The sequence below is a fragment of the Erpetoichthys calabaricus genome, chromosome 8 (genome assembly GCF_900747795.2).
Source record: "Erpetoichthys calabaricus chromosome 8, fErpCal1.3, whole genome shotgun sequence".
Lineage (NCBI taxonomy): Eukaryota > Metazoa > Chordata > Cladistia > Polypteriformes > Polypteridae > Erpetoichthys > Erpetoichthys calabaricus.
Genome location: NC_041401.2, coordinates 81,191,019 through 81,207,157, shown reverse-complemented (window position 1 = coordinate 81,207,157; position 16,139 = coordinate 81,191,019). Strand labels below are relative to the sequence as shown.

The 16,139-nt window shown below is 43.3% G+C and overlaps 2 protein-coding genes across 2 annotated transcripts in view; one reads left to right on the top strand and one right to left on the bottom strand.

Annotated features, from left to right (window-relative positions):
* Positions 1-14,138, top strand: part of dhrs11a (dehydrogenase/reductase 11a) — a 230,531-nt gene extending 216,393 nt beyond the window's left edge. Inside the window, exon 7 of the mRNA XM_028806970.2 lies at positions 11,089-14,138. Within this exon, the coding sequence (XP_028662803.1) occupies positions 11,089-11,130 (42 nt within the window). The 3' untranslated portion in view covers positions 11,131-14,138. The remainder of the gene's footprint in view (positions 1-11,088) is intronic.
* A 964-nt stretch (positions 14,139-15,102) lies between these two features.
* Positions 15,103-16,139, bottom strand: part of si:ch211-283g2.1 (sodium- and chloride-dependent GABA transporter ine) — a 38,374-nt gene continuing 37,337 nt past the window's right edge. Inside the window, exon 13 of the mRNA XM_028808196.2 lies at positions 15,103-15,255. Within this exon, the coding sequence (XP_028664029.1) occupies positions 15,103-15,255 (153 nt within the window). The remainder of the gene's footprint in view (positions 15,256-16,139) is intronic.

The following is a 16,139-nucleotide window of genomic DNA, read 5'->3' as shown; positions in this document are numbered from 1 at the left end:
TCTCCACCAAGCTTCGTCCTCCTCCACCCAACTCTTGCCCACGACTGGAGGGAAGCGGACCCTTTTATTTACCCTGGAAGGACTCCAGGTGCATCCTGAGGGGCTCCGTAGCCACACCCCTGTGTGGCGGAAGCTCCCACAGTGAAACCGGAAGTCCACCGGGTGTCTCCAAGTCTCTTCCCCCCAGTACTTCCCGGTGTGGCGGAAGTACTGAGGGCCAACACTCCCAAGGCATTGGGGCGCCCCCTGGCGGTGACCACGGGCCCCTACAGGGATGAGCTTCCAAGCTCTGTACCCGTGGTCCCCACAGCAACCAGGGAGGACGCCCCCTCGTGTTCCAGAGGATCCACAAGCCCTCCTCCGGTCCTCCTGGGCATCCCGGCCGGGCATGAACGCCCGCCGGGCACCACAATATATATATATATATATATATATATATATATATATATATATATATATATATATACATATATATAAAACTTTTTATGATAACATAATTAAAGGAAAACATGCCTTTGGCTTCAGAGGTGAGGTTTTTTTTTTGTGATACTTTTTTATTTTAGAATTAAAATTAGACCTTCAAGAACAAAGAGAAATAATAAAAAGGAAACAAATCAATCCAGCCCTAAATACAAAAAAACTCGAGATATAATAACATTGAAAAGTCTGGTCCAGATACAGCATCTGGAAACTGCATTGTAATACGTATTAAAACCCAGTTAAGACTAATCCACCCACCCAAACCCAAATTCAGAAAGGTTATTATTGGAACATCTTCTCGTTTCATGGGTTACTGAAAGTAAATTATAGTGTGTTATTATTAATACAATAATATTTTGATTTTTCACTAATTAAATATAAGATTTTTATTTATACCTCACAATGAATTTATTATTGCTTAAGTATAAATAGATAGGACAGTTCCTCCAGTAATGAGCATAATTTGCCTTGTCCTGCCATTTTCACTCTTCTTAAACTCCTTGCTGCATAAGGACTACAGAAAAGCTCTCTTCTGACACAATTTACCTCAACATTTTTGAGGACAGTATCAGTGGGAAACCTGCAAGATGCAAGAATTAATGAATACATAAGTAGTATGTAGGCTAATCATAAAATGCAAGTATATAATATAGAGTACACAGCTGTTTTATGATTTGCAAACATACAGGTCTAATAACAAATAATGACTTTTTAATAAACATTGCAACATCCAGTTATTAGCCATTGAAAAATATATATTAATACAAAAATGAGCAATACTAGCATAAAATCAGTATCACTATTAACCTATGAAAGGAAAAACACAATATTAGTTGAAACACAATTTATTAAAATTATATAAAAAGAACTTGGAAAGGAACTGATTTATCATATAATGGATACAAATGGCATCGAAGATCAAGGGTTTGCTGCAATCGTTTGTGTGTATCGGGGACTGAAAGATTAGGGCCTGGGTGTCAGGAATCAGGTGATTAATTCACTAGAGCCTCCCATTTCCTGAGGCCACTGTCCATTTTTACAACCTGTCATATGTTTATATCAGTTAGGGCAGCTGCACCTTTCTAGTGTTATTATTTTGTACGGGCAGCAAAGAGACAAGCAGACATGGGCTTTTATAGTAGGTGCCTTACTCATTTGCAAACGCATCTAAAGATGAATATGTTTATTTGTAGTTGTATTGTAAGTTTGACAGATATTTGATAGCTAACTATGGAATACTGATAATATAGAGTACAAACCAGCAAAGAAACGTATATACAGTGAAACCTCGGTTCACGATCATAATTCGTTCCAAAACTCTGGTCGTGAACCGAAGCAATTTCCCCCATAGGATTGTATGTAAATACAATTAATCTGTTCCAGACCATACAAACTGTATGTAAATATATATTTTTTTAAGTTTTTAAGCACAAACATAGTTAATTAAACCATAGAATGCACAGCATAATAGTAAACTAAATGTAAAAACATTGAATAACACTGAGAAAACCTTGAACAACAGAGAAAACTAACACTTCGCGCTAAAGCGCTACCAACCGCTGGCTAAAAACACTTTTTTTTAATGAGTTTTAAGCACAGGGAAAAAAATGAACATTTGAAAAAATCCGTAATTTAATAAACCACCAAGAAAAGTAACATTGCATCAATGCACGCTATGAACCGATCGCTATAAACAGAAGTGAAAACAAAATCAAGCCCAGTGCATTCTTTAACTGCCTTCCTACCTTATGCGTTCAGCTCTCTCTCGCTGCCTGTGAGTGCGTCTCTCTCTCGCGCTGCCTGTGTGTGTGCGTCTCTCTCTCGCGCTGCTTGTGTGTGTGCGTCTCTCTCTTTCGCTGCCTGTGTGTCTGAGTCTCTCTCTATTGCACTGCATGTGTGTGTGCGTCTCTCTCTCGCGCTGCCTCTGTGTGTGTGTGTGTGTGTGTGTCGCATGCTGTCTTGCTCGATGCACAGGAAATACACAGGGAGAGACTAAACATGTACAAACCGAAAGGGAAACTGGCTTGTTTGTATACCGAGTGTGTGGTCGTGAACCAAGGCAACAGTTTGGCAAACTTTTTGGTCATAAACTGATTTGTACGTGTACCGAGACGTTCGTGAACCGAGGTTCCACTGTACCAGAAAGTTCAGACTTGTAAAAATGGGATCCCCTCCTCCCTCATTTGTGTGCTTCTCCTGATGTTACATCAAGAAGTAGCACCATTTTTTGGCATTTTCTAAAACTTTTTGTTAAATTTTCTGTAAATCTTAACGAAGGATTAACTGATATGGTGGCACCTTTTATAGGCTAACTAAAGATAAAGATTACAATATGCAAGCTTTCAAGGCAATTCAGGCGCCTTCTTCATGGCTAACACGGTACAACACCCTAGTACTACTACTACTGATATGTTGAGCATTTCTGTATGGCAACATTGCTGTTGTGCTTGGCTGTATTGAATGCAATATGTAGATACAGTAGATCCCCATTTATCTGAGATTATGTGGACCAGTGCTACAAAAGAAGGTGGGGGCTGACACAAGGAGAGATCAACTGACATCATGAAGGAAGTGCATCGCTCACTGTGGTCAGAGCCTGGCTCTGTGCAGCTGAAGGACAGGGATCTCCATTTTGCTCACACCGGATTGCACTTGTCTCTGAGCCAGAGAACATGGGTTTGCATTTCCCAGCAGCAGACCATCACAGTGCTTTGAAATATATAAACACAAAAAATGATTTGTGAAGAAAACAGAGCATGTGTACATGGTCGACATTGGTGACTAGGGATAGGCAGATGATACAACAGTAACCAGTACTTCAGTTATAAAACTTTAATCATTTGGTATCGAGTACCATTAAAAAATATCGATTACTTTTTTTTTTTAAGATACGGTAGCAAGGTTCTTACAAAGATGTAGAATGTACTAACACAGTTTCTTCTCACAAGTACAGAAATGAGCAGATGTGCTGTGACACAAGAATGCCTTAAACCTGTGCCCCTTGCACAAGTGCAGACTGTATACATCAATGGCTAACTGAAAGCCTAGCGTTGTGTATGGTGTTACTTTTCACAGATGTAAAATAATACAGCCTGATGCAATATATGTGAGAAGAAGGAGCAGGATTTTGGCAAAACAAGCAGTCTATTTAAACATTTAAAAAGCGCACATCCTGACCAACAGAAAGACGTGGAAAAACATCAAAACGATGCAAATTTGAAACACTGTCGTTTAGCCGCAACCATTGCCAGAGGGATGTTATGGAAGAGTTTTCAAAGAGGCACAACATGTTATCCAGATACTGTAACTCTACTTCTAGCAGGGTTATGTACTGTAGTCTGTAGACTTTCTAGTTCAGTTTAACATTTTGCCATTTACCACTCAGTGTGTGGCTCCTACATAAGTAATACTTATGAAATGGAAGGCGCATTGTTAGCATAATGAAGGACACAACAGTGTAAAGTATCAGTGTCGGAGCCTTTTGTCACAGGTTTTGTTTGTGTTTTTTTTTCTTCTAATTAAAATGCAGTGGACAGTGTAGCCAATATCCATAATAAATAATGTTAAATAGTCTAACACTGTGTGAAATACTTAATAAATAAGCCTAATTTGAAGATGAAAACTTTTCACTGAAACTAGTTTTTCTTTCTGAAAAATAAGTGCCCGAGTTATTTTGCCACTTTAGTGGATTTAAAAGTATTTAAACTGCATTAGTAACAACATCAGTGTAATACCATTTTTATATGTAATTTTGTATTGTTAAAATTGTCTTGTTCCCCGTTTCCTCCCACAGTCCAAAGATATGCTGCTTAGGTGGATTGACAATCTTTAAACCGGCCCCTGATGTGTGTGTGTGTGTGTGTGTGTGTGTGTGTGTGTGTGTGTGTGTGTGTGTGTTTTGACCCTGTGATGGCCTGCCACCCTGTCCGGGGATTGTTCCTTCCTCACACCCATAGAGGCAAAGTAGGATAAAGTGTAAAAATGTCAATGTTACTATTTCTAAATACAAATTTGAAAGTTAACTAAATTTAAACTTAATGTGACAGAATCTTTTTCAATTAAACAGGAGGGCAGCATATAATAGAAAATGCAAATGGAATTTCTTTAAGTACTTTAAGTTCATGTTGTTATTATGTTTGTATGTTCATTCTGAACGGCACGGTGGAATGGAGCAATGGTGGTATTTCTGCGTCCCAGTAAGAAGTCTGCAGTTTGCATATTCTCCCCACATCTGCATGGGTTTCCTTCCACAGTCCAAAGACATGCAGGTTAGGTGGATTGACGACGTTAAATTGGTCATAGTGTCTGTTTGGTGTGTGTGTGTGTGTGTTCACCCTGTGATAGATTGGCACCCTGTCCAGAGTTTGTTCCTGCTTTATGCTAGCTGGAATATTCTCCGTCCCCTCCACGACCCTGGTCTGGATGAAGCCAGTTAGAAAATGACATGATGTGTTCATTCTATTAATATATATGTTGTTATAAATTTGTTATGGTGACCTTAATGCTGTGTCATGATATTAGTTCATTTAAATACAGAGTGACCTATGCCAATTAATAATATCCATCCATCCATCCATCCTCTTCCGCTTATCCGAGGTCGGGTCGCGGGGGCAGCAGCTTGAGCAGAGATGCCCAGACTTCCCTCTCCCTGGCCACTTCTTCTAGCTCTTCCGGGGGAATCCCAAGGCGTTCCCAGGCCAGCCGGGAGACATAGTCCCTCCAGCGTGTCCTGGGTCTTCCCCAGGGCCTCCTCCTGGTTGGATGTGCCCGAAACACCTCACCAGGGAGGCGTCCAGGAGGCATCCTGATCAGATGCCCAAGCCATCTCATCTGACTCCTCTCGATGCGGAGGAGCAGTGGCTGTACTCTGAGCCCCTCCCGGATGACTGAGCTTCTCACCCTATCTTTAAGGGAGAGCCCAGACACCCTGCGGAGAAAACTCATTTCAGCCGCTTGTATTCGCGATCTCGTTCTTTCGGTCACTACCCATAGCTCATGACCATAGGTGAGGGTAGGAACATAGATCGACTGGTAAACTGAGAGCTTTGCCTTATGGCTCAGCTCCTTTTTCACCACGACAGACCGATGCAGAGCCCGCATCACTGCGGACGCCGCACCGATCCGCCTGTCAATCTCACACTCCATTCTTCCCTCACTCGTGAACAAGACTCCAAGATACTTGAACTCCTCCACTTGGGGCAGGATCTCGCTCCCAACCCTGAGAGGGCACTCCACCCTTTTCCGGCTGAGGACCATGGTCTCGGATTTGGAGGTGGTGATTCCCATCCCAGTCGCTTCACACTCAGCTGCGAACCGATCCAGAGAGAGCTGAAGATCACGGCCTGATGTAGCAAACAGGACAACATCATCTGCAAAAAGCAGTGACCCAATCCTGAGTCCACCAAGCCGGACCCCCTCAACACCCTGGCTGCGCCTAGAAATTCTGTCCATAAAAGTTATGAACAGAATCGGTGACAAAGGGCAGCCCTGGCGGAGTCCAACTGTCACTGGAAATGGGTTCGACTTACTGCCGGCAATGCAGACCAAGCTCTGACACCGATCGTACAGGGACCGAACAGCTCTTATCAGGGGGTCCGGTACCCCATACTCTCGGAGCACCCCCCACAGGATTCACCGAGGGACACGGTCGAACGCCTTTTCCAAGTCCACAAAACACATGTAGACTGGTTGGGCGAATTCCCATGCACCCTCCAGGACCCTGCTAAAGGTGTAGAGCTGGTCCACTGTTCTGCGACCAGGACGAAAACCACACTGTTCCTCCTGAATCCGAGGTTCGACTATCCGACGGACCCTCCTCTCCAGAACCCCCGAATAGACTTTTCCAGGGAGGCTGAGGAGTGTGATCCCTCTGTAGTTGGAACACACCCTCCGGTCCCCCTTCTTAAAGAGGGGGACCACCACCCCAGTCTGCCAATCCAGAGGCACTGTCCCTGATGTCCATGCTATGTTGCAGAGACGTGTCAACCAAGACAGCCCTACAACATCTAGAGCCTTGAGGAACTCCGGGCGTATCTCATCCACCCCCGGGGCCCTGCCACCAAGGAGTTTTTTGACCACCTCGGTGACCTCAGTCCCAGAGATGGGGGAGCCCACCTCCGAGTCCCCAGGCTCTGCTTCCTCATTGGAAGGCATGTTAGTGGGATTGAGGAGGTCCCCTCCTCGAACCGCTGCCCCCCTCCTTGAACCGCCACCCCCTCCTCGAACCACCACCCCCCTCCTCGAACCGCCACCTTTTCGTGGTGGAGGTGTTTGCGTGTCCCAATGATCCTAGGAGCTCTGTTGTCCGGGGCTTTATGCCCTTGGTAGGGCCACCCAAGGCAAACTGGTCCTAGGTGAGGGATGAGACAAAGTGCGGTTCAACAAAACCTCCATGATGAATACAAAATTTGGACAGCGTTTTTCCTCGCCCGGACGCGGGTCACTGGGGCCCCCCTCTGGAGCCAGGCCTGGAGGTGGGGCTCGATGGCGAGCGCCTGGTGGCCAGGCTTCCACCCATGGGGCTCGGCCGGGCACAGCCCGAAGAGGCAACGTGGGTCCCCCTTCCCATGGGCTCACCACCTATGGGAGGGGCCAAGGAGGTCGGGTGCAGTGTGAGTTGGGTAGTGGCCGAAGGCGGGGACCTTGGCGGTCCGATCCTCGGCTACAGAAGCTGGCTCTTGGGACGTGGAATGTCACCTCTCTGAAGGGGAAGGAGCCTGAGCTAGTGCGCGAGGTCGAGAGGTTCTGGCTAGATATAGTCGAGCTCACCTCGACGCACAGCTTGGACTCTGGAACCAATCTCCTTGAGAGGGGCTGGACTCTCTACCACTCTGGAGTTTCCCCCAGTGAGAGGCGCCGAGCGGGTGTGAGCATACTTATTGCCCCCCGACTTGGTGCCTATACATTGGGGTTTACCCTGGTGGACGAGAGGGTAGCCTCCCTCCGCCTTCGGGTGGGGGGACGGGTCCTACCTGTTGTTTGTGCGTATGCACCGAACAGCAGTTCGGAGTACCCACCCTTTTTGGAGTCCCTGGAGGGGGTGCTGGAGGACACACCTTCTGGGGACTCCCTCGTACTCCTGGGAGACTTCAGTGCTCACGTGGGCAATGACAGTGAGACCTGGAAGGGCGTGATTGGGAGGAATGGCCCCCCCGATCTGAACCCGAGTGGTGTTTTGTTATTGGACTTCTGTGCTCGTCATGGATTGTCCATAACGAACACCATGTTCAAGCATAGGGGTGTTCATATGTGCACTTGGCACCAGGACACCCTAGGCCTCAGTTTGATGATCGACTTTGTGGTCGTGTCGTCGGACTTGCGGCCACATGTCTTGGACACTCGGGTGAAGAGAGGGGCGGAGGTGTCAACTGATCACCACCTGGTTGTGAGTTGGCTCCGATGGTGGGGGAGGATGCCGGTCAGGCCTGGTAGGCCCAAACGTGTTGTGAGGGTCTGCTGGGAACGTCAGGCAGAGCCCCCTGTCAGAAGTAGCTTCAACTCCCACCTCCGGCAGAACTTCGACTATCTCCCGAGGGAGGTGGGGGACATTGAGTCCAAATGGGCCATGTTCCGTGCCTCTATTGTTGAGGCGGCTGACCGGAGCTGTGGCCGTAAGGTAGTCGGTGCCTGTCGTGGCGGCAATCCCCGAACCCGTTGGTGGACACCAGCGGTGAAGGATGCCGTCAAGCTGAAGAAGGAGTCCTACCGGTCCCTTTTGTCCTGTGGGACTCTGGAGGCAGCTGATAGGTACCGGCAGGCCAAGCGGAATGCGGCTTCGGTGGTTGCTGAGGCAAAAACTCGGGCATGGGAGGAGTTTGGGGAGGCCATGGAGAACGACTTTTGGATGGCTTCGAGGAGATTCTGGTCCACCGTCCGGCGTCTCAGGAGGGGGAAGCAGTGCAGTGTCAACACTGTGTATGGTGGGGATGGTGCGCTGCTGACCTCGACTCGGGACGTTGTGGGTTGGTGGGGGAAGTACTTCAAAGACCTCCTCAATCCCAATTAATAATAGCCTTTCTAAAAAAATATCATCATTTGAAAACAAAGTCCTGTGCTAATTAAGAAATAAATTTGTATCAGAAATATTGACACGTGAAATACTTGTATCAGTATCGATTTCAAAAATAGGAGCATCACCCATCCCTATTGGTGAGACACTGACAGTAGCTGGGGAATGCAGTTGGAAAGGTGTGAATGAGTAATAGCCACATTGCCAGAGTCACTTGCTCCTCGGCCACTCACTATAGTGAAGGTTTAAAGTATATTACTTATGCATCCAGCACCTGATTTTATGAATTAATAGAAAAGTGGTGTATTACACTGATTGTTTTGCCTTGGACAGTTCAGAAACACAGTAAATATGGGTGTGGATTATCTATTATATAGCATTGTGGAACTAGCCCCGGACACAGACAGGCAGACATGTTAATTTGCACCACCACACGTTTATTTACACTACTATTTACAAAGTCTTGTGCCACACAAACCCCAATCTCCCCCAAAGTCAAGGCCAACCACACTTTGCTTTCTTCGGACCGCCTCTTTCTCCGACCTCGTCCTGCTTCCACCCGACTCCAGCCTCGAATGAAGGGAGGCGGCCCCTTTTATCCATACCCAGATGTGCTCCAGGTGTGCTCTGGCAATCTTCCACCCGACATGCCCCAGTGTGGCGGAAGTGCCGGCTGTCTCCCCGGAAGCACTCCGGGTGTTCCCTCTCTTCTTCCCCCCAGCACTTCCTGGTGTGGCAGAAGTGCTGGGGTCCAGGGTCCATCAGGCACAGGGACGCCCCCTGGCGGTGATCACGGGCCCCTACAGGGTTGAGCTTCTAAGCCCTGTACCCGTGGCCCCCAATACAACCAGGGCAGTCGCCCCCTCATGGTCTGGAGGAGGCATGAGCCCTCCTCCTGTCTCCCCGGGCATCCCGGCCGGGTAGGAATCCCAGTCGGGTACCACAAGCATATAAAAATAGGCATAGGACATAATAAGCAACAAACTACTTTCATCTCTCTTACATGTGGGTAAGTATGCATTCTTCTTTTTTTTTTCTAAAATGAGATGTACAAGGAGCACATGCCTTTTTTATTATTCTTGTTTTGCAACATTTGGAACCAGGCCATCACACCAAAGAGTTGTGGGAAAGAATGAGTTCCCTCAATAGAGCAACCAAGCTTTACTACATTCACCTCTTTTCCTTTGATATTTTGTGTTCTCCTTGTAGTTATCAGTGTTTTTGTGTGATTTGATCTTAAATAAAATTAATAGTTTTTATATTGTGAGGATCTGGTATTATATTATTTGGTATGCAGAGAAACCCCTGGTGTGCCTTCTCATGTTACAGGTTTTATTTTAAGAGGATATCCATCCATCCATCCATTTTCCAACCCGCTGAATCCGAACACAGGGTCACGGGGGTCTGCTAGAGCCAATCCCAGCCAACACAGGGCACAAGGCAGGAACCAATCCAGGGCAGGGTGTCAACCCACCGCAGGACACACACAAACCAAGCACACACTAGGGCCAATTTAGAGTCGCCAATCCACCTAACCTGCATGTCTTTGGACTGTGGGAGGAAACCAGAGCGCCTGGAGGAAACCCACGCAGACACGGGGAGAACATGCAAACTCCACGCAGGGAGGACACGGGAAGTGAACCCAGGTCCCCAGGTCTCCCAACTGCGAGGCAGCAGCACTACCCACTGCGCCACCGTGATTTGTATCATTAGATGCTTTCCCACTGCAGGAATTTGTTTCAGGAATATTTCAGAAACTCAGAAACTTTTGTAGCATTCCCATCACAGGAACTCAGGCCATTTCTAGTTACTGGTATTATTTTTCCTCCTATTCCAGGGTTTGTACATTTTGTTAAACCAGGAACTATAATGGGTGGAGCATGGATGATGAATTGTGCTAATTGATTGACCGCAAGCACTGGTGGCATCTTTAAAATCTGTTAATAGTTTGGATTTTAGAGTGGTAATTGTGAGAATGGAGTCCCACTCTTCGTACTGCGTCACTCCTCATGGCCATCTCCCATGCACTGTAGCAGAGCTATAACCAACACACACACACACACATGATGCCCCAATGTATTTCACTTTGCACCTCATCATTCTTTTTTGTTTGTCACATATTTTGCATAAACGTTACAGTTCCTGTTGTGCAGTGGGATCTTGGCATACGGAAGTAAGTACACAGGGACCACAAGTAGTCCGGGATCTACATCATACAGGAATTCATTGGTTTCTGCAAACTAAATTCCTACAGTGGCAAAAAGCCTATTGATTGCACTCAATTGAAACACATGTATGTAACTTTAAAGCTTTATGAATTGTAATTTTGGAATTACAAATGTTAATTAAGTTAATTTGCAGTGTTGTGAAGATATATTTATGATAAATCTTAAGAGCATGTGCAGCATGCATGTGCAGTAAATAAAGGGGAGTAGAAGATCTTTAATAGTATCTGTAAAAATGTACCTATTAGGTAAAATGCTGTACTCTGCTTTTTATGTTATTCAGATGCTTTCCAAACATACATTTCTAAGAAATGTTTGTATCTGAGAATCTCAGGCTGCAGAACCATTAAGCTGACTCTGTTTTGTTTTATATAGATTGGTGACATCCAGTTAAGGCCAACAGAACAGATAGCCTAGCAAATGAAGCAGCAGATGGCATTAAGTGAAACATTCCTCCAGTCTACAGTACTCAATGTGGACACCGGCTGCACAAAGAAAGTGCTTACTGGATTTGAAGGATCTTGTTTGAGAGTTGAATGTGTCCTTTGGATCTCTTGGTTAATGGAATGTTCATCTCCAACCACCACACTCTGGGTTTGAAAGGACATAACACTATTGTTTAATTTGGATTGGATGCTGGATTAATATGTCAAATTTGGTGGGATGTTTGTTTATAATTTAACAAAAAATTTGGATTGTTTTTGCTTCCAAGTGATGCACGGTTGTTATTAATGTACAGTGGTGTGAAAAACTATTTGCCCCCTTCCTGATTTCTTATTCTTTTGCATGTTTGTCACACAAAATGTTTCTGATCATCAAACACATTTAACCATTAGTCAAATATAACACAAGTAAACACAAAATGCAGTTTGTAAATGGTGGTTTTTATTATTTAGGGAGAGAAAAAAAAATCCAAACCTACATGGCCCTGTGTGAAAAAGTAATTGCCCCCTGAACCTAATAACTGGTTGGGCCACCCTTAGCAGCAATAACTGCAATCAAGCGTTTGCGATAACTTGCAATGAGTCTTTTACAGCGCTCTGGAGGAATTTTGGCCCACTCATCTTTGCAAAATTGTTGTAATTCAGCTTTATTTGAGGGTTTTCTAGCATGAACCGCCTTTTTAAGGTCATGCCATAGCATCTCAATTGGATTCAGGTCAGGACTTTGACTAGGCCACTCCAAAGTCTTCATTTTGTTTTTCTTCAGCCATTCAGAGGTGGATTTGCTGGTGTGTTTTGGGTCATTGTCCTGTTGCAGCACCCAAGATCGCGTCAGCTTGAGTTGACGAACAGATGGCCGGACATTCTCCTTCAGGATTTTTTGGTAGACAGTAGAATTCATGGTTCCATCTATCACAGCAAGCCTTCCAGGTCCTGAAGCAGCAAAACAACCCCAGACCATCACACTACCACCACCATATTTTACTGTTGGTATGATGTTCTTTTTCTGAAATGCTGTGTTCCTTTTACGCCAGATGTAACGGGACATTTGCCTTCCAAAAAGTTCAACTTTTGACTCATCAGTCCACAAGGTATTTTCCCAAAAGTCTTGGCAATCATTGAGATGTTTCTTAGCAAAATTGAGACGAGCCCTAATGTTCTTTTTGCTTAACAGTGGTTTGCGTCTTGGAAATCTGCCATGCAGGCCGTTTTTGCCCAGTCTCTTTCTTATGGTGGAGTCGTGAACAGTGACCTTAATTGAGGCAAGTGAGGCCTGCAGTTCTTTAGACGTTGTCCTGGGGTCTTTTGTGACCTCTCGGATGAGTCGTCTCTGCGCTCTTGGGGTAATTTTGGTCGGCCGGCCACTCCTGGGAAGGTTCACCACTGTTCCATGTTTTTGCCATTTGTGGATAATGGCTCTCACTGTGGTTCGCTGGAGTCCCAAAGCTTTAGAAATGGCTTTATAACCTTTACCAGACTGATAGATCTCAATTACTTCTGTTCTCATTTGTTCCTGAATTTCTTTGGATCTTGGCATGATGTCTAGCTTTTGAGGTGCTTTTGGTCTACTTCTCTGTGTCAGGCAGCTCCTATTTAAGTGATTTCTTGATTGAAACAGGTGTGGCAGTAATCAGGCCTGGGGGTGGCTACGGAAATTGAACTCAGGTGTGACACACCACAGTTAGGTTATTTTTTAACAAGGGGGCAATTACTTTTTCACACAGGGCCATGTAGGTTTGGATTTTTTTTCTCCCTAAATAATAAAAACCATCATTTAAAAACTGCATTTTGTGTTTACTTGTGTTATATTTGACTAATGGTTAAATGCGTTTGATGATCAGAAACATTTTGTGTGACAAACATGCAAAAGAATAAGACATCAGGAAGGGGGCAAATAGTTTTTCACACCACTGTAAATGTTATGAAGTTGAAACTTATAAGAAGTTTCTTTTTTGTTTCAGTTACTCTTTCTAAAATAATTACTGGTAAAGGTATTTTGATAAGTATGATTAAACTGTTATGTAGTTTTTATGTGGGTTGTTCATTAATGGTATTCATAACACCCTAATGGTTTTGTTAAGGTTTTTTGTGTTTTAACAACCTCAAATTAAAAGATTTTGTTTTTTTCAGTTCATCAGCATAAATGTAAGTGGTTACATATGCTTCAGGGTTCTTTCAGTTTTCACATGTATTTTTGTGTCCAAGTATTCTATATGCCACTGTTAAAGTAGAGCTATAGCTACTAGAAGACCAGTTTTCTCATTGGTAATAAATCAGTAATAAATTAATTAGACCAGACCCTTATTCTTTTTAGATTTCTGCCTAGAAACTGTATAGCATTATAGATTTGTTCACACAACAAAGTGATCCAGTGGATTCAGCACTTCATTCTAGCTGGCAGGTCACTGTAAAAGGCTTGAATTAAGTCCTATAATTCCAATAAGTCCTATAAAGAAACTTTGTAATCAGTTAATTAAAAGGACTCATGTTCTTGCACAAGTAACAACATAAGCTTGGCTCAGCATTATTGGTTACAACCATTGCAGTTTTCATACATTGGTAGATTAGAAATACCAAGGCTAGATGGAAGTTAAAGGTGTTTTCCTGACAGTGATATGTTTAAAGATAAACTTGTTTTCTTTAATGTGTTGTTAGATTAAAATAACATACAAAAATGAGATTAGCTTGTGGTATATGTTGATACAGTGATTTAGGTTGAAGACAACTTACCAGACAATATGACTGACTTAATGGCAGTTTTTCTTTCTGTTTTTGGCATTAATCCACAGTGGAATCTTCCTGAGACATTTATTATTTTTGGAGTAATATGGGATAAAATTTGGCGCATTAGCACGTTAATATGTTTAGTTTGGATTTAACACCCACCCCAAATCTTGCCATTGGCAACTGAATGATTATTTTCCCATGTTTATTTGTGGTATGTGATGATAAACTTTATTAAATTTTTTAAAGCTGCTTTAATTAAGGTTTCTGTGTTTCTTTATTAAACATATTGTTCCACTATTTTATTCTCTTATTTTCTTTTAATGCCTTTTACATACTGTATGTTTACCATTATATGAGATTCCTTAAAAAACATCATAAACAACAACAATTTGTTTTCATGTAGCACCCTTCAAAAAATACTGGATCAAATTTTTTGATCTTTTCTGCATTTTTATCCCCATGCCCCAAAAGTACTCTTGCATGAATTTGCTTTATCAAAATACCTTTAAACCAATTTACACTGCAAGACTAATAACCCTATTTTGATTGCTATTTTTAGATCTGAATCTCAATCTGGCTGCTCATAGTTATATTTACTTGCAACTTACAACCACCCCCTTGCATTTATACATGTAACTCTTGGAACAGTAGCTATACTGTACTTGTGACAGCATGTTTACACAAATAACATGATATGGGAATCTATGTAAACAAAAACAACTTGTCACAAAAGAAAAGTATTGCCTTTTACCCTTGTGGTTGTTTTCCATTTTCATCTTGCACAGAGGCATACATTTCTTAAGCCATCTTCTTCAGACACCAGTGACTTGTATAGTCCTATTATTTAATCTTCTTCATTCATTGTACACTTTAGACACAGGTTGGAGTTAATGAGCTGTGTTGTACAGACTGTAACATCAAAAGTGTAATTTATAAATCTCTTTTGCAAGTTATATATTAAGGAACAAACATATTCAACCAAAAGAATTGCATTTCATGTGTCTTTTTCCTTTTACATCAAAAGCAGTTAAGTCTGTAAGAAGTATTCCAAAAAATTCAGATTTGAGTTTGGGGCAAATGATGGCAGAAACATCATCATACTTATGTTTGCTATTTATTTTTCTTCAAATTACAGATGAATATTCCAGATTTGTAAAATATAGGACATGCAAGGTTGGAAGAAACTTCTTTTATAGATGAAAGTTTGAAATGAAAAAAGTCATAGATAACTGCTCTTGAATACTGTAACTCGTTCTTGGGAAGTAGTGAAGGAATTGGCCATTTGGAGTGATGGCAGTTCCTGGATGTTCAGATCTTTATGGGTTGTTGCAGTTTCATCAAGAGCAAAAGGAGTGAGTGACTTCTTTAATCTCTGCAAAAGAAACCCAATTGTAAAGATAGTCAATAAGATACAGTATTATATAGATTAACAAGTTCATTTGCTTGAGGACTGCTGTGGGTATATTTCAATCAGTTAACTTAAATCTGAAGTGTGTGAAGACTATTTTGAAGTAGACCTTATGTTTATCTTTGTTAAGGTATATTTTAGATTTACTATCAAAAGTTTTTAGTTTAGCAGTGATTTAGCCTGTTTGTCAAGCTAAAGAAGCTGTGTTTTAGCAAATAGATTGTGTACTTTTCCGTGTTGTATCTTTCTCAGCTTTTCTTACCCTAAATAATTTTGGTGTAATTTTTGCACTTGTACAGGAGTGAAACTAGCAGTATATGGCTACAGTAGTCACATGTCATAACTGGTATAAAAAATCCACAGGAGGAACAGGAATCCCATAAGAGTACAGTGATCCCTCGCTATATCGCGCTTCGCCTTTCGCGGCTTCACTCCATCGCGGATTTTATATGTAAGCATATTTAAATATATATCGCGGATTTTTCGCTGCTTCGCGGGTTTCTGTGGACAATAGGTCTTTTAATTTCTGGTACATGCTTCCTCAGTTGGTTTGCCCAGTTGATTTCATACAAGGGACGCTATTGGCAGATGGCTGAAAAGCTATCCAGCTAACTTTCTCTCTCTCTCTCTCTCTCTTGCGCTGACGTAGGGGGGTGTGAGCAGGGGGGCTGTGTGCAGCTGCTTCCTGAAGGACAGGCTGCACGGAGCTTCGCATACTTAAAAGCTCAAAGGGCACGTATTGATTTTTTTTATCTGTCTCTCGCTATCTCTCTCTCTCTCTCTCTCTCTCTCTCTCCCTCTCTCTCTCTCTCTCTCTCTGCTCCTGACAGAGGGGGTGTGAGCTGCCG